Source organism: Onychomys torridus, chromosome 8, assembly GCF_903995425.1.
Source record: "Onychomys torridus chromosome 8, mOncTor1.1, whole genome shotgun sequence".
Classification (NCBI taxonomy): domain Eukaryota; kingdom Metazoa; phylum Chordata; class Mammalia; order Rodentia; family Cricetidae; genus Onychomys; species Onychomys torridus.
The window spans coordinates 63,900,210-63,925,668 of NC_050450.1; the positions used below are offsets into that span (position 1 = coordinate 63,900,210).

Here is a 25,459-nt window from a genome sequence, read left to right on the forward strand (position 1 = left end):
CAACTGGCCATCCCAGTGTGAGCCAGTGGGACGCTGGACAGTTTCTGCGTTCTGCAGGCTGGCTCCACACAGCGGAATGGCACTTCAAGTAGAACTGATACCAACAGGGGAGATCATCCGCGTGGTCCATCCCCACAGGCCATGCAAACTTGTAAGCTGGGATGATACTGTGGGTTGGGGGAATGGTGGTAGGGTCTCTCCTGGACCGGGCGGCCTCCAGTACATCTATCTGGAAAGGGATGAGCAGTGAGGACCTGTTCTGATCTTTGATGGGGACAGAAAGTATTAGAAGGAGTAAGTGGAAAGAAGGGATAAGGAATTGCGGGCTACTAGAAGGAACTTTTTCAAAGCGGAGGTTTGGATTTGAATTCCTCCACCAGCTCCCTGAACCTAAATGGCCTTGCTGGAAACTCAACATAGATAGTAAGATGACAGTGCTCTAACGCCAAAAGACGAGCACATATAAAAGTTGCAGACGCATGCACAGTACAATTGGTGTCTTCCCTTTCCCTGCCGGGCACGCAGAACTGGCATTGCCCAACTCAAGCGGCATGGAACGAGAAGGTTGGTGAAGGCAGAGAGAAAATCAGAAATGGGCAAGGACTGGCCTAGCACGCAAGGCAGTGGAATGGGGGTCTAGTTAGTTTAGGGACGGAGAACCGCATCTGGTGTTCTCGCCCACCGAGCACTGCAGCGTGAGTCTGGTCTTCTACCGGAGGAATGTGTGTGCGGGCGCGCGAGTGTAACTAAGACGCGTCTCGTCCTGTGGGTTGGTAGAGAAGTGCAGCACCAAGCCTTGGCGGGTGCGGGCTCCGGCCCTGGGGAGGGCTACCAACACGGGGCGGGGCCCAAGGGCGCGCGCGCGCGCGCGCCTGAGTCTGGGCCTTGCGGGGGATGACGATAGGCGACGGCCCGGCCCCTAGCGGGCCCTGGGCGGAGAGAGCGTGCCGGGGCCGCGGACTCCCGAGGCGGCAACACCGTTCAGCCCAGCCCCCGCCCGAACACCCGAAGAGCCGAGCCGGTGGGTACGCGCGGGAAGGGACGCGGCCACAGGGTCTCCGGTGGCCTCCGTCGGCCAGCTGGCCGGAGGAAGGGGCAGGCGGCTGGGCGCCTTCAGCGGCCAGAGCTGTGGACGTGCTGTCTCAGGCCGGGTATTGCTGAGACAAGATCCGCTCAGCCCAACTGGTGCAGGGTCCCAGGACCCAGCGGCACTGGGGATCAGACTCTTGGGGACGCACGCGAGTAAAGCGCGGGCGCAGAATCCAGGCTCCCGGTGCTCCCTTTGGGCCACTCCCGCAGCCCTCCCTGGCCCTGCTCTGGGTTCCGGAGAAACTGGCCGAGCCCCGCCCCTTCCCGTCCTTCGCCCCCGGAGCCCAGGCATGCTAGTGATCCCTGCGAGCCGTTTGTAGAAATGAGGCGGGTGCAGGGCTCAGGGATGAATGGGAGAATGAATGGCTGGCCCACTGTTTTATTCAATCCCGGCACGCGCCAGCCTCTTGCTCACACCCCTGGCCTCAGATTCATTCATTCATGCAGGCGCCCACCACTGGGGTTATTGAATCTCCGGCGACTGCCTGGCTGAGTGCTTGCTTAAGACCGGAGCAGTTTCCCGGCAGAATCTGACGAGGAGACAGACGATGAGGAGGTTGTGTGTGTTGGGGGAAATTAGGAAGGAGCTATGGAGAAGGTGATGTCTGAGCTGATTCTTCGGGGATGACTAAGTGAGGTGGGGAGGTCGAGTGAGCTGGACCAAGGAAGCTGCAGGTGCAAAGCCACGGACGCATGCAGTTCCGTGTGGCTGGTGGTTGGCAGCAGTGGTACAGCCAGCACCCCTTGACTGTGTGTGGTAGTGGGGAAAGTGTGGAGAAAGAAGGGACTGGACGGGACTATCTGTGTAGTCCCAGATCCATACAGGAGCAGTGGAATAAACTGAGCACGTTCGCAAGGACTTGGCCAGAAGCAGTGAGTGTGAAGGGCAGACATTGCACGTGGGGTGCCGTGCTCCCTTCCATTAACCTGAGATGTTAACCGTCAGATTTGCATTTGTAAATGCCACAGGCCAGTACTGGAGCTTTGATTGGTACGAGGAAGACAGGAAGAACAGTTAGAAGGCTGCTGTTGTGTTGGTCCAGAAGAGGAGCAGGATGGAGAGGCAGGAATGAGGTTTTAGGAGGTGGTGACTGGTGTAAGGGATGGAGGTAGGAGGATGGGCCTTGAATGTCAGGTCATGATTACCGGCTGGAGATGCAGCCCTCACTCTCTAGGACAGTGAATGTAAAAACTGTCAGGGGCAAGGTGCTCTGTTAACTTCTGATGCACAGATAAAGGTCTCTGGTGGACCAAAGATCCACTGTTCTGGAGCTAGAGTGTTGGGCCCTGTGAGTAAAACCCTCCCCATCCTTGCCTGTCCTCATTCCCCTCACAGTTCCCGGAAGCCTCTAACATTCCCTGATGGGGCAGCCCGTGCCCAGACCCAAAATGGATCTAAAGTAAGCCAGGATCTGGGAGTGTACTTTTGTAGTCTCAGTACTAGGGAGGCTGAGGCAAGAGACCGTTGTGTCCCAAGTCAGCCTAGGTGTCCCAGCAGCCCAGCACTGAGCTACCAGGCAGGCTGGGATTTTGTTTTCCCTGCTCCAAGAGGCCATGTTTGCCGCAGTGGAAGTCAATTTAGGGTTGTTCAAAGCAGTTCCTCCAGCTCTGGGGGTTGGGGGAGCATTTGGGGCTGCTCACAGCTCTTTACTCCACCAGAGATCAGGCTTGGAAACACTAGGTAAGGGCCACTGAATGGCCCAGAATGTCAATCCCATTCCCTGAAGTTCCAGTACACATCTGCCCAGGTGGGAGGAGACCAGAGGTGCTTTTCCAAAATAAGTCTTGGGTCACTCACTGGTATCCGGTGTACTCCAGCCTGCAGCCAACCTTAAGCGCAGGGCCATGCTGTGAGGCCCAGTGGCCGTCACCTGTTCCCCAGCTGCCACCCCTAAAGCATATACATCAGTAATCATAGGACACAGGTCCCTGTCATAAGTCTCTGAGGAAAACTGTCAGCGCAGTCCTGTTAACTGTTGGGAGGGATCGAGGCAGCCCAGCAGTAGTATTAGGGATCCTGGGTTCCAGTTCCGTCCGTCTTAGAAGTGTAGAAATCTTGAACAAGGCACCTTACCTACCTAGTCTCAGTTCCGCCTTCTAAAATATAATAATAACACAACTCCTGGTGTGGCGCCGGGCACCGACGGGAGTGACATAAGCTCAGAACGCAGGAAGCGCCTGGCATGGCGGTGTCCCTCACACCCTCGGTTCGCCACTTCACTTCCCCTCTCTGGACTCACGCTTCTGTCCAGAGAGGTAGAGCAGGCCAGGAGAGGTTGCCCGGACTGTGGCTGGCCTCAGGCCCACAGGGCGGCGGCGACGCGCCCTCTTTCCGATGCGGGGCGGTGGCTGCGGGGGCGCCAGCGGGCATCCCAGGAATGCGGCTGCGCCGCTCGGGACGGGTGATGCCCGCCGGACCCCTCCGCACGCGGATTCCCCTCATTCCAGCCGCTTGACGCGGCGGGGCGGGGCGGGCGGGGCGGGGCGGGGCGGGCACTGCGGCCTCCAAGCCCCTCCTCTTCCACCCCGCCCCTCCCATCCAGACTCCACCGGCCAGGGGGGAGGGGAAGGAGCCCAGCTCTTGCTGGGTACTCCAAATTCTCCCGCCCTAAGTCTTCTAATGCTCTGGGGTGGACTGATGCTTTTAAAGCCGGGGCGTCGCAGAGGGCGCTCCCCCTGCCCTGTTTTCCACCCATCTTCCAACTGTGGCACCCATTCCCCTGGCCCGCTCCAAAGGGCCCCATTTCCCAGCTGGCGCCTCCCGCCTCCCCCACCCCCGGGTTGTGGCTCAGCCGAAGCTGTTGTTCGTGAAGTAATGAACCATCTTTCCCCTCGAGGCTGCAGCCAACACCTGTCGCAGGCGCACCTTCTCCCCAGGGAGTCCCGGTCGAAGGGGTGGGGCGCTTTGGCGCTTTGGGGTCCTTACTCTGCCTTTCCTCCCTAGAACAAGTCTGTATCCTCCGTATATGCTTCAGGTTCTTAACATCGGGCGAGAAACAGATAAGGCACTTGAGAACCCTTTGCAAGTGACAGATAGAGGCGCACGCGCGGGGGAAGAGGGGGGCTTTCCTCACTAGACGAGAAGAGTGGACTCACCGCCAACATGTGAATAGAATGAGCGTGGCTGGGAGAAAGAGGAAGAGGGTAGTGGTGTTGAAGGCTTGGGCGGTGGTGCTTCATTTCAGGCAACCCAACAATTCTTCTGGCAGGTATTGGCCTCATTTTAAAGATGAAACGTCTGTCTCCTAAGAAGTTAAGGGACTTGATCTTTTTTTTTTTCCCCCTTAGACATCAATATGCCACAAGTGGTGGCAACTGAGCCAGAGTCCACACACACACACACACACACACACACACACACACACACACACACACCTCGGACCTAAAAGGGCGCTTAGTGCCTTCAGAGAGCCAGCTGGAAGCTGGACTGGGAAGACAGTTGATGGCCTGGGTAGAGAGAATGATCTAGAGGGACCAGAAAGGAAGAGAGCTGAGAAGAGCCCTGGGGCACTGAGTCCGTAGAAGGATGTTGAGGATGGAGCATAAAGGTATTGGCTGCAAATGCAAGGAAGTCAGAAAGTGGCTGCCCACCCAGGAAACTCAGGCTTCTATAGGGGCCATGCTGCGCAAAAAAAGGGCTTGTATTCTTTGCTGAGCGGGAGACCTTTCCAGAGATTTTCCTCCCGGAGCACCCTGGCACAGGTTTGTAATCTCAGCACCCGGGAGGCTGAGGCAGGAGGCTCTTGAGTTCCAGGCCAGCTTGGGCTACGTAGTGGGACTGTGTCTCAAACCATTTTTTTCCTAGGGGTTTAAAGAATGGAGCTGGTCCTCCCGGAGTGGGTAAGGGGGTGGACAGTGTCCCGCACAGAGGCTCCGCCTGTCCAGGCGCGCCGGCCGTATTTGGACATTTCGTTCTATTTTTAACTTTCCCGGGACTCGAGGTTGGGGGTGGGGAGGGAAATCCTGCTTCCTCGGTGACCCACGGGCTTCAGCCCTGGTCTCGCGCGGGGTGTCCGGCCCCGTGTTGTAGACACGAGCCCGGAAGTGAGTTCCGGGGCCGTGTAGACGCGGCGGCCGCGCGGGTTCCGGGCCCCACCCTGGAACTAACGACGTTCCTCCTGGAAAACCTGACTCAGGCGGAGCCCGCGGCACGCAGGAGGCCCCGCCCCTCGCGCGCCCCCTCTTAGGTCCCGCGGCCCCCTCCCACCCAGCCCGGGCTCCGCCGGCTGCAGAGGGACCCCGGGGTCGAGGCTCCGAGCCCCTGAAGCTGCGGGGCCTGCGAGGGGCGGTGCGAAGGGGCGGGCCGGCCCCTCCCTCGCTGACGCCGCGACCGAGCCCGGACCGACAGCACGGGCAGCGGAGCGGAGCGCCAGGTCGGGCAGGATGCGCTACCGGGCGTCGGTGAGCAGGGGCCAGGGCGGCAGAGGGGTCCTGGGTGTCGCTCGGTGGCCCGCAGCGCCTCCTGGGCTAGCCAGGAATCAGGCGCGGCCCAGGAATTTCGATGGAAAAGGTCGGTGAAAGTTGCTAGGGCAGGAGGCCGAGGCTGAGAAGGCTGCAGAATGCTCGGACCCAGGGCCATGCGGGTCGCCCCTGGTGATGGCTGAGACTCCTCACCCGAGGACAAGGGGGCGGTGGCTGCGGCCGTGTTTGGGGGAGCAGCTTCGGGCTGGGTGGGTGAGTGGTGGGCAGGTGTGAGGGGAGCAGGCCCCAGGCTCTTAGGGGCGACCGAGGAACAGAGAGCTCCTGGTCAACTAGGGTCGGGGGAGACTTAGTGACCTCTCTGGGACTTACAGCTGCTCCCAGTACCTTCCTCTTCCTTGACCCTTAGCACTTTCTGGAACCTGCAGACCCTCTGTAAAGGGAAACCTCATCCCCGGACATGGCATGAGGTTCTAGCTAAGTGTGTACCTGCCCCACCCTTGGGTGGCAGCTGGGTTTTCCCCTGGTAGAACCCCCCACCTCCTGAGACTTCTCAACCGGGGAAGAACTGTGTGGGGAGCCTAGCAGCTGGAGTGGAGGGAGTGGCTCCAGCTGAGGGAGGGCAGGCTACCCCCCTTCTGGGGTGGGTGTTAAGTCCAGCTGGGGTGGTGGCCCATGGGGAAACCCTCTCCTCTCCTGGGAGGTGAGCTCTTGCTTGGTCTCTAAGCAGCTCTACCCCTGGGGATTTGCAGTCGGTGGGAGCAAGAGAAATGGCCTGTCCCAGGCTGCAGAATTCACCCTCAACTATTTGTCCTCCAAAGCACCTGTAACACATAGCTGAGAGATTTGAGGTCACCTGAACTAACTCTCTCCTCTTCCCTGAGGAGGAAGCAGTCCTGAGGAAGGAGATTTGTCCAAGGTCAACACAGCATTCTTTACGCCATTCTCAGGAGCTCATTCTCATGACCCACCTTTCTCCACACAAAACTACGCCTCTCTGAATTCCATGCACTCGGTCTGTGTCTGCTGGGTCCCTTGGTGCTCCTGTGGGCTTTGTGCATGGCCCATATGTGCTGTGTGACCCAATCGTATGTCCCAAACGTGTTCTGCAGCCAAGTGCCCCTGCCTTCCACATCCTGCAGGCGGGGTAGGAGACGTGGCCTTGCTTTAACCTGCAGACTCTGACTTTGTTTTCTGGCTGGTTCTCCACAGGCCCTGGGCAGTGACGGGGTGCGGGTGACCATGGAGAGCGCCTTGACCGCCCGGGACCGGGTTGGGGTGCAGGACTTCGTTCTGCTGGAGAACTTCACCAGTGAGGCTGCCTTCATTGAGAACCTGCGGCGGCGATTCCGGGAGAACCTCATTTATGTGAGAACAATGGGTGGTGGTGCTGGGGCAGCAGACCTGGGGTGAAGGAGGCGCCTTCAGGACACGCTGCTGACCATTCTCTGTCCCCCAGACCTACATCGGCCCTGTCCTGGTCTCTGTTAACCCCTACCGAGACCTACAGATCTACAGCAGGCAGCATATGGAACGTTACCGTGGAGTCAGTTTCTATGAAGTGCCACCTCATCTGTAAGTGACTCCCTCACCTTTCCAGGAGTGACCTCCCCTATCGTCCGTCATGCAAGATGACCCCACCCAACCCCTACTCAGGAATGATTCTTCACCCCTGCCTTGGGTGACTGACTCACCCTTCACAACTGTGAGGAATCCCATGATTGCCTACCCCAGAGTCACCTCAGTTCTCGTAGATGAGTCTCTGGGTTCTGTCCTGCAGGACCCTCAGCTCCCAGCCTCAGTTCCCACTTGTTGACTTCTTCCTTTAACTATTTTAACATGTTGCACCTGGCTAGCACCCCACCTGGAGTGATCCTTTCAGACTTCCGTGTGCTAGTGAACCCGGCCCCCATCCTCAGCTGGTCTACCCCTCCGCCCCCACATTTTATAAGAGTGGTCCAATCAGATATAGGTGGCCCTCCCCCACCCCGCGAACTCTTCAGCAAACCTCTGCACCAGGTTTGCAGTGGCTGACACCGTGTACCGGGCGCTTCGCACTGAGCGGCGAGACCAGGCAGTGATGATTTCTGGAGAGAGCGGGGCGGGCAAGACAGAGGCCACCAAGAGACTACTACAGTTCTATGCGGAGACCTGCCCAGCCCCTGAGCGGGGTGGTGCCGTGAGGGACCGGCTGCTGCAGAGCAACCCTGTGCTGGAGGTGAGGGGATGGCAGCAGCATCTGAGGAGAGGGTAGGACAGGAAGAAAATGTCAGCTTCCCTCACATTTCCATCCACTCCCAGGCCTTTGGAAACGCCAAGACTCTCCGAAATGATAACTCCAGCCGGTTTGGGAAGTACATGGACGTGCAGTTTGACTTCAAGGTACCTGTGGGTGTGCTGGAGCATTAGAAGGGGTCGGGTGTGCCATTCAGGAGGTTCAGTATTTGTTGAGGACTTACTGTGTGTGTGCCAGGCACTCTTTGGGGGCTACTGTTAGAGCAGAGCAGTGAAATCAAACAGATTTTGTCTCCCTGGACTGATAGGTGATAAACAGAAGCATTTAGGCCTTAGCAGAAAATAAAATTAGGTCAAGGTGGGTGCTACTGCAATTTTTTTTCTTTTTTTTTTTTTAATGAGATAGTCTCAATTTGTAATCCAGACTGCTCTTAAACTCCCGATTGTCCTGCCTCATCTTCCTGAGTAGCTGGGATTACAAGGGTGCACCGCCACACCTGGGTCTGCAGTTCTAAAGCAGATAGGGAAGTCCTCACTCGGGGGTGGCATTCAGTAATGGCTCGGTGGGAGTGGGGAGCAAGCGTAGCGGATGCCTGGGCCAATGAGGCCAGGTAGATGTGAGGTCCAAGGCTTTGCAGAGGTGGAGTTTTTAGTGTGTTTAAAGACTACACCAGAAGCTGCAGGAGGAAGCAAGGTACCAGGAAAACAGGAGCAGAAAGCCAGGGTCTCTTAGGTCTTTGCAGAGATTTCTTTTTCCCCTGCCTTAGTGTGGGAATTAAAACAAGGACGTTAAATCATATTAAGAACACAGGCTACATGGAGAGCTATGCTCAGAGAGAGCCCTGCAAGGATTTTTTTTTTCTCAGCTAAGTGAAAAGAAATTATGAGAGGGTTTTGAATGGTAGCCTGTCATGATGCAACTTTCCTACTGAAAAGGTCATTCTAGCCTTTGTTGGGAGTAGATGATAGAGGAACCCAGCCAAGCCGGGAAACCGGTTAGGAGGCTGATGTAATAATGTAGGTGACAGATGAGCGTCTCAGATCAGGGTGGTAGTCATGGAGGTGAAGAGCAGAGGTTGGATTCCGGGTGTTTTCAAGGTTAAAGCAGCAGATCGGCTGCTTGTTTGGATATAGGAAGTAGGTGGAAAAAAGTTTTCCGGGAGGACCATAACCCTCCCTCTTGAAGAACTGGCACTACAGAGTTGCCTCAAGAGGGGAGGGCACGAGCTGGAGTTAGTGTGGGAGAGGAAAAAGCTGGAATGCACGGTCAGGCTTGTTAAATTTGCAGTGCCTGGCAGGCATACAAGTATGACTCGGAAGTGGATGGAGTTGAATCTCTTTCTCTCTTTAAATTGGTGTGTGCGCACCACATGTGTGGATGCCGACAGAGGTGAGAGCGGGTCACTGAACCACTAAGCTATGTCTCCACTTCTTAAAAGAAGAAACTGAGGCCAGAGTGGGTGCCTGAGCCCTCTTACCTAGTAGCAGAGCTAGAGTTAGAGCCCGGGTCTACTGCAGGAGAGAAGAGGAAGATGGGTCCTTTCTCCCGATCGAGCTGACCGTCCCTGTTCCCCGCCCTACCCACAGGGTGCCCCTGTGGGAGGCCACATCCTCAGTTACCTCCTGGAGAAGTCACGAGTGGTACACCAGAATCATGGGGAACGGAACTTCCATGTCTTCTACCAGCTACTGGAGGGGGGTGAGGAGGAGACTCTTCGTCGTCTGGGCTTGGAACGGAACCCCCAGAGCTACTTGTACCTGGTGAAGGTGAGTAGTTAGCTAGCAGGGTTGGTGCCACGGAGGGGGGGGGGCACAGCACCCGTGCTGACTGCCAGCCATGCTCCTTCTCTAGGGCCAGTGTGCCAAAGTCTCCTCCATCAATGACAAGAGTGACTGGAAGGTGGTCAGGAAGGCTCTGTCAGTCATTGACTTCACCGAGGATGAAGTGGAGGTTAGGGCTCTTCTGTGGACCCCCCTCCCCTCCCGCCCCAAACTCACCCAGCTCTTTTGCAATGCATTTCTACCTGGAGTTCCCTTCCCCTCTCGAGTGCTTTACCAACCATCCCCTGCTGGAGCTGAGCATCTCCTACTTGTCCTCATGGGCGGCCCTGACCTCCCTGACCTATAACCACCACACGCCCCTGTTGCCGCCTCAGGACTTGCTAAGCATCGTGGCCAGCGTCCTACATTTGGGCAACATCCACTTTGCTGCGGACGAGGAAAGCAATGCCCAGGTCACTACCGAGAACCAGCTCAAGTATCTGACTAGGGTGAGTGTGGCGGGCAGAGGGCCAGGACAGGGGCAGCTGAGGTGAGAGAAACCAGCCCCTCACTGTACCCCCCACACACACCCTTGGCAGCTCCTTGGCGTGGAAGGCACAATGTTGAGGGAATCCCTGACTCACAGGAAGATCATCGCCAAGGGGGAAGAGGTAAGACTCAGACTGGACGCAGAAACAGGAGAGGTGGGCCATCCTAGGGAGCTTCGTCCCTTCGTTCTGCTCTGCTTGTCTACTCAGGGTCTTCAGTAGTGCCGGAGGGGCCTAATGCAGGTGGCTTAGAGAGGTACAGTGAGCTGGCCAGGGCTCCCACCTCCAAGAATGAGACCTCCTATAACAGCTTACCTATGGTGTCCTAAAGGGCACTGCCACTCTCTGGTTTAATGGAGTTAGGGAGGCAGGGCGGTGAGGACTTCTTTATCTGATGCCTGGGTCTGAGGGGAGTTAGGACAGAAGGGTGTCTGTGGCGTTCATCACCCTTTTTATCCTCTGCGGCAGCTCCTGAGCCCACTGAACCTTGAACAGGCTGCATACGCAAGGGATGCTCTCGCCAAGGCTGTGTACAGCCGCACGTTCTCCTGGCTGGTCAGAAAGATCAACAGGTCACTGGCCTCGAAGGTGAGTCCTCAGTCCATGCTGCTTCCAAGGAAGGTGGGGAGGGTGGACGGGGAGGCCTGTCGCCAGGAGCTGGGGCAGAGCATGAGGATCCATGCTGTCTGCTGACTGGCTGGCTCTAGGATGCTGAGAGCCCCAGCTGGCGAAGCACCACCGTTCTTGGGCTCCTGGACATTTACGGCTTCGAAGTCTTTCAGCATAACAGGTCAGTCCTGCACTTTTAACCCTTGCCAGTCTGTCTGCTAATGTCCGTGTTCTGGCCCTCTCCTGTGCCCTGCCTCTCATTCCCAGCCTTGGCCCTGCTTGGCATCCCTTAGCCCTCCTGCTTGTACCTGCTCCCGTCCATTCCCTGTCCCCGGCACTACTGCGGGTTATTCCACTGTCCCTCAGCTTTGAGCAGTTCTGCATCAACTACTGCAATGAGAAGCTGCAGCAGCTCTTCATTGAGCTGACTCTCAAGTCTGAGCAGGAGGAATACGAGGCAGAGGGCATTGCGGTACGTGCACGCCTGGGGTACCCTGCACGTCATGGGAAGCGAGGCACTGGGGCTCCCCGGAGAGAGCGGGGGACCCGGTAATCGATGCCCTTCTCATTGTGTGCAGTGGGAACCTGTCCAGTATTTCAACAACAAGATCATCTGTGACCTGGTAGAGGAGAAGTTCAAGGGCATCATCTCCATCTTGGTACATCCTCTGCTCTTCTAGCCTCATGGTGGGAGACAGGCTGGAAAGCTCCCTCCTTTCTCTCCCAAGTTCGTCCGCTGGTTGGGTCAGAGTGTGGGGCTGGGCAGGGTAAGGTGAGGTACTGGCCCAGTCTGCAGGCTCTCTGTCAGGGCTCCCTAAGCTCTGCCCCTTTCTCCTGTGCCTATGACTTCTTGCATGATGGTCTCTGTATCACCTCCATCCCTCACCTCGAGCTGTGCTCTGCAGGATGAGGAGTGTCTACGTCCTGGGGAGGCCACCGACCTGACCTTCCTGGAGAAGCTGGAGGACACTGTCAAGCACCACCCCCACTTCCTGACGTGAGTGTGCTGCTGGGCCAGGGGCTAACGGTCAGCTGGGGTCCCTCCACAGTGGCGACACCAGCCGTGAGGCTGAAGGAAACTCAGAGGTAGAAGGCTTACCCAGCGTGCACAAGGACTCCTTTTGGGTCCCCAGCACCCAAACCAAACCAAACCACCAGCCACAAGTTAATCACCAGAGAAAGTAGTAATGTTGACAGTGACAAAGGCCACTGTCGGACCTTCCTCCTTTTTTGAGAATGAACTCACTAAGTTGTTTGTTTTTTTAAGCTCCCTCATTTGTAAATTGCTTTCTATATAAGGAATGTCGTACACTTGGGAGGAGGAGGCATCAGGATCCAAGCCATCTTGGCTAATTCCAGGCCACCTGAGATCCTGTCTACAAACAAAACAAAACACAAAAGGACTCTCTCTAAAGTGGGGAAGCTCAGCACACAAACTGGGTACCCCTCATCTCCTAGCTTACAGAACCCTGTAAGGATACTTCTTGTGTTGTATCTTACCAAAACTCAGAACGATTCACCCATTTGGTCAGGGTTGTGTTATCTATTTAGATTGTAGAGCTTGGGATGAATGTCCCAGGGCTTTTGGACTCAACAGTCATGAGTATTGTTTGTTGAACAGTACATGAAGCCAAGCATGAAATGTATGCCTTTAATTCAGCACTTCAGAGAAGAGGCAAGCAGATCTCTGTGTGTTCGAGGCTAGCCTGGGCTACAGAGTGAATTCCAGGAAAGGCAAAAAGCTACACAGAGAAACCCCTGTTTCAAAAAAACAAAAAACAAACAAACAAAAAACCACATAAAAAACATTATTTCTGCTTGTGCTTGATGGTTCATGCTCTCAGGAAGTAGAGGGAGGGATTGCTGCAAGTTTGAAGCCAATTTGGGCTATAATTTTAAAGAAGGAAAGAAAAGAAAGAGCCCAGCGGTGATAGTGGTGCATGTCTTTAATCTCAGCACTGGGACAGCAGAGGCAGACAGAGCTCTGTGAGTTCAAGGCCAGCCTGGTCTACAGAATGAAAACAGACAAGGCTACACAGAGAAACTCTGTCTTGAAAAACTTAAAAAAAAAAAAAAAAAGAAGAAGAAGAAGAAGGAGGAGGAGGAGGAGGAAGGAAGGAAGCAGGCAAACATTTGAAGGGTCGGGTGGGGGTGGGCTATTGTTTGTGTTGAGGCAAAATATCATTGTAGCCCCTAGGTGACCTGGAACTTAGAGATCTACCTGCTTCTGCCTTCGGAGCGCTGGGCTTAAAGGCTTTCACCACTGTGTCTCACTGGTATTGGTCAGTTTCTCTCTTCCAAAGTTTCTCCGTGTAGCCCTGCTTGGATCTCACTCTGTAGACCAGGCTGGCCTCGAATTTACAGAGATCCGCCTGGTTCTGACTCCAGGAAGTCGTGCCCCACCACCGCCTTGGGGCTTGGTTTTGATTTTTTGAGACAGGGTCTCAAATTGCCCAGTCTGGCCTTGAACTCCTGATCCTATCTTCCTCTGCCACTGGAGTGCTACGTTACAGGCATGTGCCATCACACCGAACAGTAAAATTCACATAATTACGAAAATGCTGCTCATTAGAGAGAGTTGGAATGTGTGCAAAGCCTCTTGTGACCCTGTTACCCAGAGGTCATCATTGTTAACAATCCCAGGCATTTCCTTCCTGCCTGTTCCTATACATTTTTTTTCCAAAGTCAAGAACTTACTGTGTATGAGGCTCAGGATAATGTTATGTTCTAAGGTTTTTCCTTATCAAGTGGAAAAATTTCTTCAAATTATGTCCTTCGAGGGCTATGACCTGAGGGGCCCAGTGAGCCTCTCCAGGGTTTGATTTTGGTTTATTTGTTTTTGTTTTTTCAAGACAGGGTTTCTGCATATAACAGCCAGCCCAGGCTGTCCTGGAACTCACTCTGTAGACCAGGCTGGCCTCAAACTCACAAAGATCTGCCTGTCTCTGCCTCCTGAGTGCTGGGATTAAAGGTGTACACCATCATGCCCAGTGGTTGTTTGGATTTTTTGAGACAGGGTTTCTCTGTGTAGCCCTGGCCATCCTGGAACTCGCTATATAGACTAGGCTGTCCTCGAACTCACAGACATCTGCCTGCCTCTGCTTTACAAGCATGTGCCACCACCACCCCACTGGGTTTTTGTTTTTGTCCCACCTCACCCCCCCCCCATTGTTGATGGAACCTAGGGCTTCACACATGCTAGGCAAGCATCCTACCACTGAGCTACCCAGAAGCTTACCCTCCAGGTTTGTGATGTGAGAGCAAGGCCACCACATTCTTCTTTAGGTTTTCAATCTTCACCTGAATCTCTGGGTAGTTGTTCAGAATAGTTCTTCAAAATAAAAAATGGGCTAGAGGGTTCAAGCATGTTTAGAATTTAAATAATCTCTTGGGACAGATTCCATTCTGAAAATGGAGAGGACAGCTCTACCACCCTCTAAACAGCTGGGCAGAGGCCAGAGGCAATGAACTTAGCCCTATGCCTGGACTGACTGGCATGCCTAAGCCCAAGTTCCTCCTCAAGTTTGTCTACCCGTCTGAGCTTCTGGGAGCTCTGCAACAGGCCTCAGGCCAGCCGGCACAGTCTGCCACGTAGTGTGCAGTCTGTGGGACGGCCCGTGGCCTGCCGGCTCCTTCCCAGATGGCTCCTAAAGCTTTGTCAACAGGCAGGGACATGCCCCAGGTCAGAAATGGTAGCTTCCTCTCCCTGTCACCCTCAGGCACAAGCTCGCTGACCAGAAGACCAGGAAATCGCTAGGCCGAGGGGAGTTCCGTCTTCTTCATTATGCTGGGGAGGTGACCTACAGTGTGACTGGTAAGGATCCTGGGGCTGGGTCCTGGGGCTAGGAGGGGGGCACTCCCTCACCTTTGGTCTGTTTGCCCCTCGCAGGGTTTCTGGATAAAAACAATGACCTTCTCTTCCGGAACCTGAAGGAGGTGAGGAAGACACTGGTGGGCTGAGGTGGGTCGGGTACCCATAGCTCCGGGACCATCTCCGGCTCTGTGCTCAGCCGTGACCCCTCTTCTGCCTCACAGACCATGTGCAGCTCGATGAACCCCATCATGAGTCAGTGCTTTGACAGGAATGAGCTCAGTGACAAGAAGCGGCCAGAGACGGTGCGGAAGTTATGACATTGGAGTGGTGTGCGCGTGCCTGAGCACAGACCAGAGCCCACATGGCACTGTGACCGTGAGCGTGTTTACACCCATGTGCACATGCATGGGTATCTGCTCTCACGACCGTCTTTGCCTATTTTTTTCCTCCAACTTTTTATTGCATTTATTTATTTGTGTGTGTGTGTGTGTGTATGTCTGTGTGTGTGTATGTGTGTATGTACATGTGCCGTGGTGTGAGTCAGGTCTCTCTTTCCACGGCATATGTCTCCAGGATCAAACTGGGGATGTCAGACTGGCCACTGAGCCACCTCCTAGCTCTTGTCTTTCTAAGTGCATACCCGTGTGTCTACCTTTATATATAGACTGTTGTGTGCCTACCTGCTTCTCTCTGTATGGGTACCCATGGTACCCCAGCCTGTGTGGGCACTTGTGTGTATCCACCTAGTCAGCAGACATCTCTCAGCTCTCAGGAATCAAACAAATAAACGCTCTCACAGCCAGGTGCATGGGTGCTTTGGGAACCATAAAGAGGGAGCGAGCTGCCTTTGGAGTTGGGGGGCTGGGGGGTAGGGGAGATGTGGGAGGAGGTAGGCATCTGGGAAGGCTCCAAGGCAAAGGCAGCATTTGAGGCAAGAGAATGAGTTAAGGGGTTGGGGATTTAGCTCAGTGGTAGAGCGTTTACCTAGCAAGCGCAAGGCTCTGGGTTCGATCCTAAGCTCAAAAAAAAAGAGAGAATGAGTTAAGTGCTTGTCAAGTGGACCTGTAGGGGGGCTCTGTAGGCAGCATACCTGTGTGTCCACCATCCACATCCACACAGGCCAAGGAAAGCTAGACAGTTGAAAAGAACAATGTAGTGGAGGAGGGGCTGGAAAAGGCAGATGTGGCCAGTGGTGCCAGAGGCAGGGGACCTTCAGCCAGCTGAGGCCAGAGGTGTAGCTATTGGCGTTGAGCCAGAAGAGGTCCTCACAGCTCCAGGTCAGAAGGGAAAGAGGACCAGGGTACTTCCAGCTGGCTCACGGAGACCTTATGGTGCCCATCCAGGACCCTGCTTCTGCTGTCCTGACCCCGCCCTTCCATCTTCTGCCTGAGCCACCGCCTCTTTCAGCCAGTGTAGCAGACTTTCTTTGAGCTGCCCACCAGCTCCCATCACAACAGGGACTTATCATTAGTTATGAACGCCCGGCCTTAGCTTAGGCTCGTTTCTTGCTAGCTCTTACAACTTGGTTTAACCTGATCCTCTTCATCCACATTTTGCCTCGGGACTTTTTACCTTCCTTTCATTCTGTGTGTCCTATTTTCACTGCTTCCTCGGTGTCTGGCTGGCTGGTAGCTGCCTGGCTGGCTAGCTGACCCCAGGCATCTCCCCCTTTCTCTCATCCAGCCCAGACTCCTCCTCCTCCTCCTCATTCTCTCTGCCCACCAGCCCTGCCTATCCCTCCTCTGCCTAGCTATTGGCCATTCAGGCAGGCAAAGCAACACATCATTACATCATTAAACAAATGCAGCATAAACCAATGTAACACAGTTTCACATAGTTAAAGTAATACTCTGCAACATAAACAAATGTAACACATCTTTACATAGTTAAAGTGTAATATTCTGCAATATGCCAGTATTTCCCTACTCAGGACACCTGCACACCCTCCCGTACCCAAACTCTGTAGCATGCCTCTGGCTTCTGTATCCATGATGGCCCCAAGTGGACCCTTTTGTGGCCAAGCCCCTTGCTCTTCTTTCCTGACTTGACAGGGATCACTCTCCACCCAGTCCCTCCGGCCAGGGACTTTTCCCGTTGGGTGATGTGGATTTCTGTGGCCTGAATACTGCTCCACTCCCTCTCCTTTGCCCCTAGAACCTCTGGTCCAGGTCAGTCCCTATGAGCCAGTCAACCAACCTCTTCCCTATAGCTCCACCAGCCCCTCCCAACCCACCTTCCACACAAATGCTGTAGAAATACGTAATCAGACATACATATCCCGCTGCCAATCCCTGGCTCCAGATTCCTCATTGGCTCTCTGTTTCCCTAAAGATAAAGTCTAGTCTCTCCGGTGTAATTCTCCACTACACTGCCCTGCTTTCCTTAAATCTTTGCAAGCTCCCTGTGTGTCAAGCCTTTGCTTAGTTGTCCTCTGTCTGCCTGGACTGCCTTTCTCTCCTGCTGTCTCCCACCGACACAATCACCCTTTGGGGTCATTTCCAGATCTTCCCCAGTGCACTTTACCTCAGACTGATCAATTATCTCAAAAATAAGAGGGGAAGGGTACCTCGGTGGCGGGATTCTGTCCTAATAAGCATAAGGCCCTGACTTTGTTCTTCAGCACTAGGAAGAAGGAAAAGGGGAGTGGGGAGGAGGTGGGGTGTGTCGTTGCAAAGAGAGCTGGGTTTCTAAGCTGAGGTCTCTAACTGGCTAAAAGTCTGGCCCTTTCTGTTGTGAGGCAGGGGTGATGGGAGGAAGAGGGGTAGTGTGTGCAGGCCTGAGTGGCCTCCACCCAGCCCCAGCCAACCTATGCCCCCTGGGCTCGCCAGGTTGCCACACAGTTCAAGATGAGCCTCCTGCAGCTCGTGGAGATCCTGAAGTCTAAGGAGCCTGCCTATATCCGCTGCATCAAGCCAAATGACGCCAAACAGCCTGGTAGGTTCTCTGGCCCCAGGAGCAGTGAGCTGTGCCTCTCGGATGGCGACACTGCCTTTCAGTGACAGCCCAGGACCCACCTTCGCTATCTCTCTCTCAGGTCGATTTGATGAGGTGCTTATCCGACACCAGGTGAAGTACCTGGGACTGATGGAGAATCTGCGCGTGCGCAGAGCTGGCTTTGCCTATCGTCGCAAATACGAGGCTTTCCTGCAGAGGTGGGTGGGGTTGGCCCACCGCGAAGGGGTGCCGTGGGAAGAGGGGCACTCATAGCTCTAGTGCAGATGCGCGGGTTCAGAGGCCCTCGGCTGCGATGGGATCCAGGCCAGGAACCATTTTATGCTGTGGGCCCAAGGTTAGTTAGTCTTGGAAAGAAGATACAAGGTGCACACACACGACCCCACCCTCCCGAAGCCCCTGGTGAGGGGCCCAGGAGGAGCACATTGACAGGCTGCCACCAGAAACTGGTGCCAGGAGCTCAGAGAGGATGTTGTGGTTTGGTAGTTATTCAGAGGGCAGGACCTGAGCCAACCAGGATATGAATCCCATCTCTGCCTTCAGTCCCCCGCCTTTAAAAGGGGGACCCTCAGGCATGTGTGCCATGTACCAGTGAGTAAAAGCACCCATAGACACCCAGCAAAGCAGAAGGGACTGCCAGAGTGGGCACTGGCATGGGCTTGCCCCAGTACATGCCTGCTCTTCCCCATCTCCAGGTACAAGTCACTGTGTCCAGAGACGTGGCCCACGTGGGCAGGACGGCCCCAGGATGGGGTGGCAGTGCTGGTCAGACACCTCGGCTATAAGCCAGAAGAGTACAAAATGGGCAGGTGAGTGGGGCCTGTTCCGGGGCCTGGAGGGTGAAGGAGGTGGAACCCAGAGGCTGACCACTCCTTTCCCTCCCAGAACTAAGATCTTCATCCGCTTCCCCAAGACGCTGTTCGCTACAGAGGATTCCCTGGAGGTCCGCCGGCAGAGCCTAGGCGAGAGAGACTCACCCTTGCTGTCCTGTGGGGGTCTTGGGGAATGGAAATCACCGTCTTTGGGCTTTTTTGGCCAGGAAACCTGCCCACCCTTATTCAACTGTCTTCCTCCTTTCCCACCCCCAGCAAAGGCCACCAGCCTCCCCAGTCCAAACCCAGCCCCACACCCATCTGCTGTCTTTCATTGACTTGCCTCTCACAAACCCTTCCTTACTCAACTTAATTCATGCCACTGACCATGCCAGGCCTTCACCAAGGGATTTTGAGCTCTGACAACTTTTTTTTCCCCCAACCACAGCCACCCAGATCCAGGCAGCCTGGAGGGGCTTTCATTGGCGGCAGAAATTCCTCCGAGTGAAGCGTTCAGGTGTGGGGTCCCAGGGGCATTTTGGAGGGGCAGGGTCTAGGGGATAGATGGGCCAGCATAGTGAGAAGACAGAGGTCAGCCATATGTGGTATCCACAGCCATCTGTATCCAGTCGTGGTGGCGTGGCACACTGGGCCGGAGAAAGGCAGCCAAGAGGAAGTGGGCAGCGCAAACTATCCGTCGGTGAGTGCTGGGATGCCGTGAGGGGGCACGACAGATGAAGGTGAACATGGGAATCTGTGGTCAGATCCCTCACCCCAGCTGTGTCTGGCCTGCCCCCCCCCCCAAGGCTCATCCGTGGCTTCATCTTACGCCATGCACCCCGCTGCCCTGAGAATGCCTTCTACCTAGACCATGTGCGCACATCATTTTTGCTTAACCTGAGGCGGCAACTACCCCGGAATGTTCTGGACACCTCCTGGCCCACGCCCCCACCTGCCCTGAGAGAGGTCTGTGGGCTCTCCATACTGAGTTAGGGGCACCCATCACAGCACTTAGCAGAGGGGAGAGGGGTGTCCTTATCATGTCCCCAGAGAGGTGGCCAGGGAGAGGAAGTAGAGCCGGGCCATGAAAATGGGTTTCCAGTTAGGCGGTGGTGGCACACGCTTTTAATCCCAGCACTCAGGAGACAGAGACAGGCTGATCTGAGTTCGAGGCCAGCCTGATCTACAAAGTAAGTTCCAGGAAAGGCTCCAAAGCTACAGAGAAACCCTGTCTCAAAAAAAAAAAAAAAAGAAAGAAAGAAAGAAAGAAAGAAAAAAGCCACGCGGTGGTGGTGCACGCCTGTAATCCCAGCACTCGGGAGGCAGAGGCAGGTGGGTCTCTGTGAGTTCGAGGCCAGCCTGGTCTACAGAGCGAGATCCAGGAAAGGTGCAAAGCTATACAGAGAAACCCTGTCTCGAAAAAAAAAAAAAAAAGGAAGGAGCGAAGAAAAGGAGGGAGGAAAGAGGGAAGGAGTTCCCCAGGGAGAAGATACTTCAAAGGGCTGTCTGGCTTGAGGGGCCTGTTGGGGGTTTTCAGTGGGAGTGGAAGCAGGCTGGAAAGATGTCTGACCCTACTCTTTCTCTAGGCCTCAGAGCTGCTCCGGGAGCTGTGCATGAAGAACATGGTGTGGAAATACTGCCGGAGTATCAGCCCTGAGTGGAAGCAGCAGGTATGAGGAGCTCGGGCAGCAAGTATTTAGGTGTAGGGGCTCAGGGAACAGCAGGCATTTTGCTAGGTCAACACTGTAGCCTCAAAGGAAGGCCAGGCCTTCAATGGACTCCTTATAGGCAGTGTAGGCTGCAGTAAGTTTGGAGAAGCAAGAAGAACTCACTCTGTGGGCCAGCTTGCCCAGAGCCTTGATTGGCCCAGCTTCACTGATTAGTGTCAGTGGTTGGCATACCTTGTGTTTACCAACATGGTGTTGGATGATGACGAGGACCCACACGGCTCAGATGGCCACAGTGAGCCACCTATACCATCCTAAGCTGGACCCCAATCTCAGGCCTGAGGGCCTGATGGGAATCATTTTCAAAATCAGGCCTGGAACTCGACAGGCCTGTCAGAACTCCTGGGGAGCTCTGTGCCTTGTTTGGTGGGGATAGTGGGTAAGGAAGGGGGGAGCTGATGGGATGTTGGTGGCCGGGCACCAGAGATGAGGGAACTGTTGGGTACGCCCTCCAGATGGTCCCCAGCCCGGTGACATTGGTTCCTTTTGTCTCATCAGCTGCAGCAAAAGGCTGTGGCTAGTGAGATTTTCAAGGGCAAGAAGGACAATTACCCCCAGAGTGTCCCCAGACTCTTCATCAGCACACGTCTTGGTAAGCCCTCCACTTTTCATCCCTTGAGCCATCCAGCACCATCCTGTCTCCCTCTGGCCTTACCCAACTTCCTTCTCCCCACCCTGGTTACAGGCACCGAAGAGATCAGCCCCAGAGTGCTTCAGGCCTTGGGCTCTGAGCCCATCCAGGTAAGAACCCACCCGTCCTCACAACTCGGGCCCTCACAGTGTTCTGCCGTGGGCCAGGAAGTTGTCCCTGGAGCTCCCCCGCCCCCGCCCGGGCCCTCACACTGTTGTGTGTCTCTAGTATGCCGTGCCAGTGGTGAAATATGACCGTAAGGGCTACAAACCTCGTGCTCGGCAGCTGCTGCTCACACCCAGTGCTGTGCTCATCGTGGAAGATGCCAAAGTCAAGCAGAGGATTGACTATACCAACCTAACGGGTCAGCCGGAGTTGAGGCCTGCGGGGGGTGGGGAGGGGCCCTGCTCTGACCATTGCTCCCTGACCTCTGCCCTCCCCTCTCAGGAATCTCCGTCAGTAGCCTGAGTGACAGCCTGTTTGTGCTTCATGTGCAGCGTGAGGACAATAAACAAAAGGTACCCCATTAGGAGTTGGGAGGTGGAGGGGGGTCCTCTAGCCCTAAACAAGGCCTGACTCACTCTTTGCATCTCGTTCACCAGGGAGACGTGGTGCTGCAGAGTGATCATGTGATTGAGACACTAACCAAGACGGCCCTCAGTGCCGATCGTGTTAACAATATCAACATCAACCAGGGCAGGTGAAGCACATTGGGGTGGCTCATGGGCCCTGGGAAAGGCCCAGCCTAGGGGGTCCATCTCTGAACAGGTCTTCACATTCTTCCTTGCCTCCAGCATCACATTTGCAGGGGGGCCGGGCAGGGATGGCATCATTGACTTCACATCTGGCTCGGAGCTTCTCATCACCAAGGCCAAGAATGGCCACCTGGCTGTGGTGAGTGAGGCTTGCTGACCTGGGTCTAAGGTAGAGCCATTGATGGCCAAGCCTTCCTTGGAGTATATGTCCCCTTCCCCTTCTGCTCATGAAGGCAAGAGAGGGGCTTGCTTGGGCCCCTCTGATGGCCATAAAAGAGTTATAATAAAGCCAGGTGGTGGTAGCGCATGCCTTTAATCCCAGCACTCGGGAGGCAGAGCCAGGTAGATCTCTGTGAGTTCAAGGCCAGCCTGGGCTACCAAATGAGTTCCAGGAAAAGGCTCCAAAACTACACCGAGAAACCCTGTCTGGAAAAAAAAAAAAAAAAGAGTTATAATAAGGAGGGCAATGGGGATTATGGGGACGGTGCAGGGACGCGCATGTGGGGAGGTTCACTCTGGCCAGAGCAGTAGGTACTGCTGTGGGAATAGAAAAGTTCAGTACCAAGGCCACCCAACTCACCACAACCTGCTACAGGTCTGTCTCACCCGAGCCTCTAAGTACCTGCAGTTCCTCCACTCACCACTAGGCTTCTCCCCACTAGGTGGCCCCTCGGCTGAATTCTCGGTGATGAAGGCCCCAGTGGACCCCTCGTGACTCCCGATGCTTTGCTTCTTCCCTCCTCCTCTCCCAGTTACCAAAGACTCGAGCTTCCAGTCAGGGATCCAGGGACACCCCCAAAGCCCACCTGCAAACTCCTTCCTCCTGCTCACCCTCTCTTGAGGTGATCAGGGGGCCAGGGAGCTACTCCAGGAGTGGGCCAGGCCGGGCCACAGCAATAGAAAAGCAGGGGCCTGAGCAGACCAGGCCAGCCCTCTGCTGATGCCAAATGTCTGAGAAAAGGGAATTTTAACTGAAGTTTTCTCTGAGATTTTTTTTTTTTTTGATGCTTTATAGGAAACTATTTTTTTAAAAAAGCCATTTTCCTACCCTAAACACACTGGATGTGTTTTCCTGACTCAAATAGGGCAAGGAATGTAGCTAAAAGATTGGGTGGGCTGGACTGTGGGACCCTCTTCCCTGGCCAAGCCTCTTCTCCTTACTCCCTTGACACCTTGTCTGTCTGTCTGTCCACCCACCCACCTGCACCTTTTGCGGCCCACTCTGACCTCCACCTGGGGCCTGAGACCACCTTACCCCATCTTCCTGCCTTAAGAATGCCCTTTTTAGGGGCTGGGGGTTAGCCCAGTGGTAGAACTGGTGCTAAGCATGTGTGAGACCCTGGGTTCAATCCCCAGCATTAAAAAAAAAAAAAAAAGTTTTAATATTTCCACCTCAGTCTGAGGGCATCCTGAAGTGGGTAAAAAGTCTTAGAGTTTGGAAGACTTCAGAGAAATCATCTAATCCAGGCCCCTGGAATCACCGAGCTGGCGACAGGCAAGCCACACAAGAAAGGCTTGACTAGCAGCAGGTTGGGGAAAGTCCTAAAGTGAAGCACTATCCTCAGCACACCTCACTGCCTTTCCCAGGGACAGGGAGGCCCATAAAGCAAGGGTCATGGCTTAAGTATGCACCTGGCTCTCTGACCAGCAATCACCCTTGGGAGCCACCAGATGGGAGGGGGTCTTCTGCCTGGATCTATGCCTTAGGGTGACAACCTCCTCATACACACACACACACACACACACACACACACACACACACTTTGGACCCAATTTCAGGATGGTAAGGTCTTCATTGGCCTGGACACGTCTGTGACCTGGGAGCATGGGGCCAGGGCTAGCCCTGGAGGAGCTGCAGGGCCATCACCCCTTTCTGCTGCTTCTCTCCACCTCAGAGGGCCTTGGGTTTGCCCGGCTCCCTCTGTTCCCTCTGGGATCCTCAGCCCACTGCTGAAACTTCTGCAATCCAGAGAAACACTAAATAAAGCAATATGTGTTTGCCAACAGTTTCCCTGGGAGTGCTTTGGGGTGGGGCATGGGGAGGGTCCTAGGAGGCAGCCAGGAACTTGGTGCTGCAGAAGAAGGAGACAGGGAGCCCATAGGAGCAATAGAGAAACCAAGTTGGGTGTGGTATTGCTCACCTTAATCCCAGTGCTCAGGAGGCAGAAGCAGATGGATTGGATTTCTGTGACTTCTAGGCCAGCCTGGTCTATATACCAGGTTATGACAGCCAGGGCTATGTAGAAAGAGCCTATCTCAAAAACGAGAGAGAAGCCAGTGGCTGTACTATGGACTGTCCACCAAACGCCGATCAACCTGGCATAGGTCTCTGGCTTTGGGCAAACAAACATCTGGTATGGCTGGACCGAGGAGGCCTAGCATGGGCAGTTCAAGCCTATGCTGGTGCAAGACAGATGGGTGAGGAGGGGTCAGCACTTCATAAAGAAGCTGGTGTTTGAGGTAGCTCAGAGGATTGTCCCCAGTCCCAGGATGATGAACCTAGTCCAAAGTGGCTTGGGTCGAAAAGTGCATTTGTCAGCAACGGCCATTTTATTGTCCTCGGGAGGGCTGCTAATGGGTGTTCAAAAGACATTGTTAGGAGTATGTCTGGGACCAGATCTAGGCTTAACCATCTCTGGGTGCCACTGAAGGACCCCCCCACACACACACACACACACACATACATACTGGTGAGAGCAACCACTGCCAGCAATTCCAGGCTTTTATTCTATCAGGAGTAGAAAGAAAATGTTTCTTCTCTAATAAAGTCTGAGGTGATTTTTCACTGCACTAGAGTGAATGGATGCTCTGACCCCTAGTCATTGGAGTTAGAAGAACGTAGTGATTGGCCAGGCCTGGGTCTTATGCCTGCCCTGCCTCTAGAAGGAAAGCGCGCTCCACACCCGAGAGCAAGGATCAAAATGGGGAAAGGGCTGACTCCCTCTCTGCAGAAGGCAAGACTGAATGTGGCAAGCAGCCACCCGCTCACCACTGGGCGGTAGAACACTCAGGAGCCTGAGAGCAGGGAGGGGGTCATGGCAGACTGCATGCGGATGTGAGGAAAGGCTTAGTTCTGCTCACTTAGGGCTTGTAAGGCACAGAGAATATGGTATCCACGGTGTATGTTGGGGGCTCAATGTTGTCTTGTGAGCATATCTACATTTAATACCCCCCTTGCTAATTTCCAGGGTGGGGGGGCGCAAAATATACCAGGGACCGGTGAAATGGTTGAGCAGGCCGGGCGATGGTGGCGCACGCCTTTAGTCCCAGCACTCAGGAGGCAGTGGTAGGCGGATCTCTGTGAGTTCGAGGCCAGCCTGGTCTACAGAGTGAGATCCAGTACAGCCAAGGCTACACAGAGAAATCCTGTCAAAAAGAAATGGTTGAGGAATTAGAGGCACTTGCTGCCTAGTCTAGTGAAGGCACCAGAACAACCTATCCCTTCTGTCAATAGTGCCAGTGACTCCAAGAAGCTAAGATAGGCACTGAATCATGCAATTACAGCTTTATAACTATATACTTGTGGTAAATTGGAAGGTATATGAGTAATGCCATACATATATATATATATATATCCCACTGGTCAGCAAAAATGACTGATTTTGGTTGATCTATTGTGTTTGAGACAGGGTCTCACTGTAGCACAGGCTGACCTATAACTGTATGTACTAGAGGATGACCTTGAACTCCTGAGGCCCTCAAGGTTGTGGTTGTGGTTACAGGTGTGTGTGCCATCATACAGGAATTGGATTTTCCTTGCTTTTATTTTTTTGTTCCATTTTTGATGTGGGTGTGGGTGGGTGTAGCCTAGGCTGGCTTCAAACTCACTGTATAGCTTAGGCTAGTCTTGAACTCACCTCCCAAGTGCTGAGATTACAGATGTCAGCTCACTCCTGGCTTGGGTAACTTTGAGAGCTAAGAAGGAAAGGTTTGTGACCAGACTTTATCCTGAGGAAAGGTTGTGCTGGCCAGCAGCTATCTGCCGAGCCTAGGACGCTGATTTAGGCTCTGGACACAGCTTCCCTCCTTCATTCACCACTTCTCCCACTGGTATTGACTGGATGCTGCCTCCCTGCCAGGCCCTGCTGAGTAGTGGGGAGACAGCAG

General features: G+C 54.5%; 1 protein-coding gene across 4 annotated transcripts; it reads left to right on the top strand.

Moving 5' to 3' along the window:
- Myo1c (myosin IC) lies at positions 1 to 22,573 on the top strand. Of its 4 annotated transcripts, none has more exons than XM_036197052.1 (32): positions 1 to 151; positions 6,721 to 6,876; positions 6,968 to 7,083; positions 7,528 to 7,726; positions 7,810 to 7,890; positions 9,331 to 9,510; positions 9,596 to 9,694; positions 9,900 to 10,013; positions 10,104 to 10,175; positions 10,521 to 10,640; positions 10,760 to 10,842; positions 11,028 to 11,133; positions 11,240 to 11,320; positions 11,567 to 11,658; positions 14,381 to 14,475; positions 14,551 to 14,597; positions 14,697 to 14,777; positions 17,304 to 17,409; positions 17,510 to 17,627; positions 18,123 to 18,236; positions 18,313 to 18,389; positions 18,688 to 18,756; positions 18,855 to 18,939; positions 19,046 to 19,205; positions 19,826 to 19,909; positions 20,465 to 20,558; positions 20,652 to 20,707; positions 20,826 to 20,961; positions 21,045 to 21,115; positions 21,200 to 21,297; positions 21,392 to 21,491; positions 22,015 to 22,573. In XM_036197052.1, the coding sequence occupies exons 1-32, from the start codon at positions 77 to 79 to the stop codon at positions 22,039 to 22,041; spliced, it is 3,192 nt and encodes a 1,063-aa protein (XP_036052945.1). In that variant the 5' UTR covers positions 1 to 76; the 3' UTR covers positions 22,042 to 22,573. The 4 variants fall into 4 exon arrangements, with proteins under 4 accessions (XP_036052945.1, XP_036052947.1, XP_036052948.1 ...); XM_036197054.1 differs by lacking the exon at positions 1 to 151 and adding an exon at positions 889 to 1,021; XM_036197055.1 differs by lacking the exon at positions 1 to 151 and adding an exon at positions 942 to 1,025.
- Positions 22,574 to 25,459: the final 2,886 nt, after the last annotated feature.

Coding starts and splice junctions, on each gene's coding strand:
- Myo1c (XM_036197052.1), top strand. CDS start 77: ATGGCACTTCAAGTAGAACTGATACCAACAGGGGAGATCATCCGCGTG. Junction 7,891..9,330: donor ACGTGCAGTTTGACTTCAAG/GTACCTGTGGGT, acceptor CCCTACCCACAG/GGTGCCCCTGTGGGAGGCCA. Junction 21,298..21,391: donor ATCAACATCAACCAGGGCAG/GTGAAGCACATT, acceptor CCTTGCCTCCAG/CATCACATTTGCAGGGGGGC.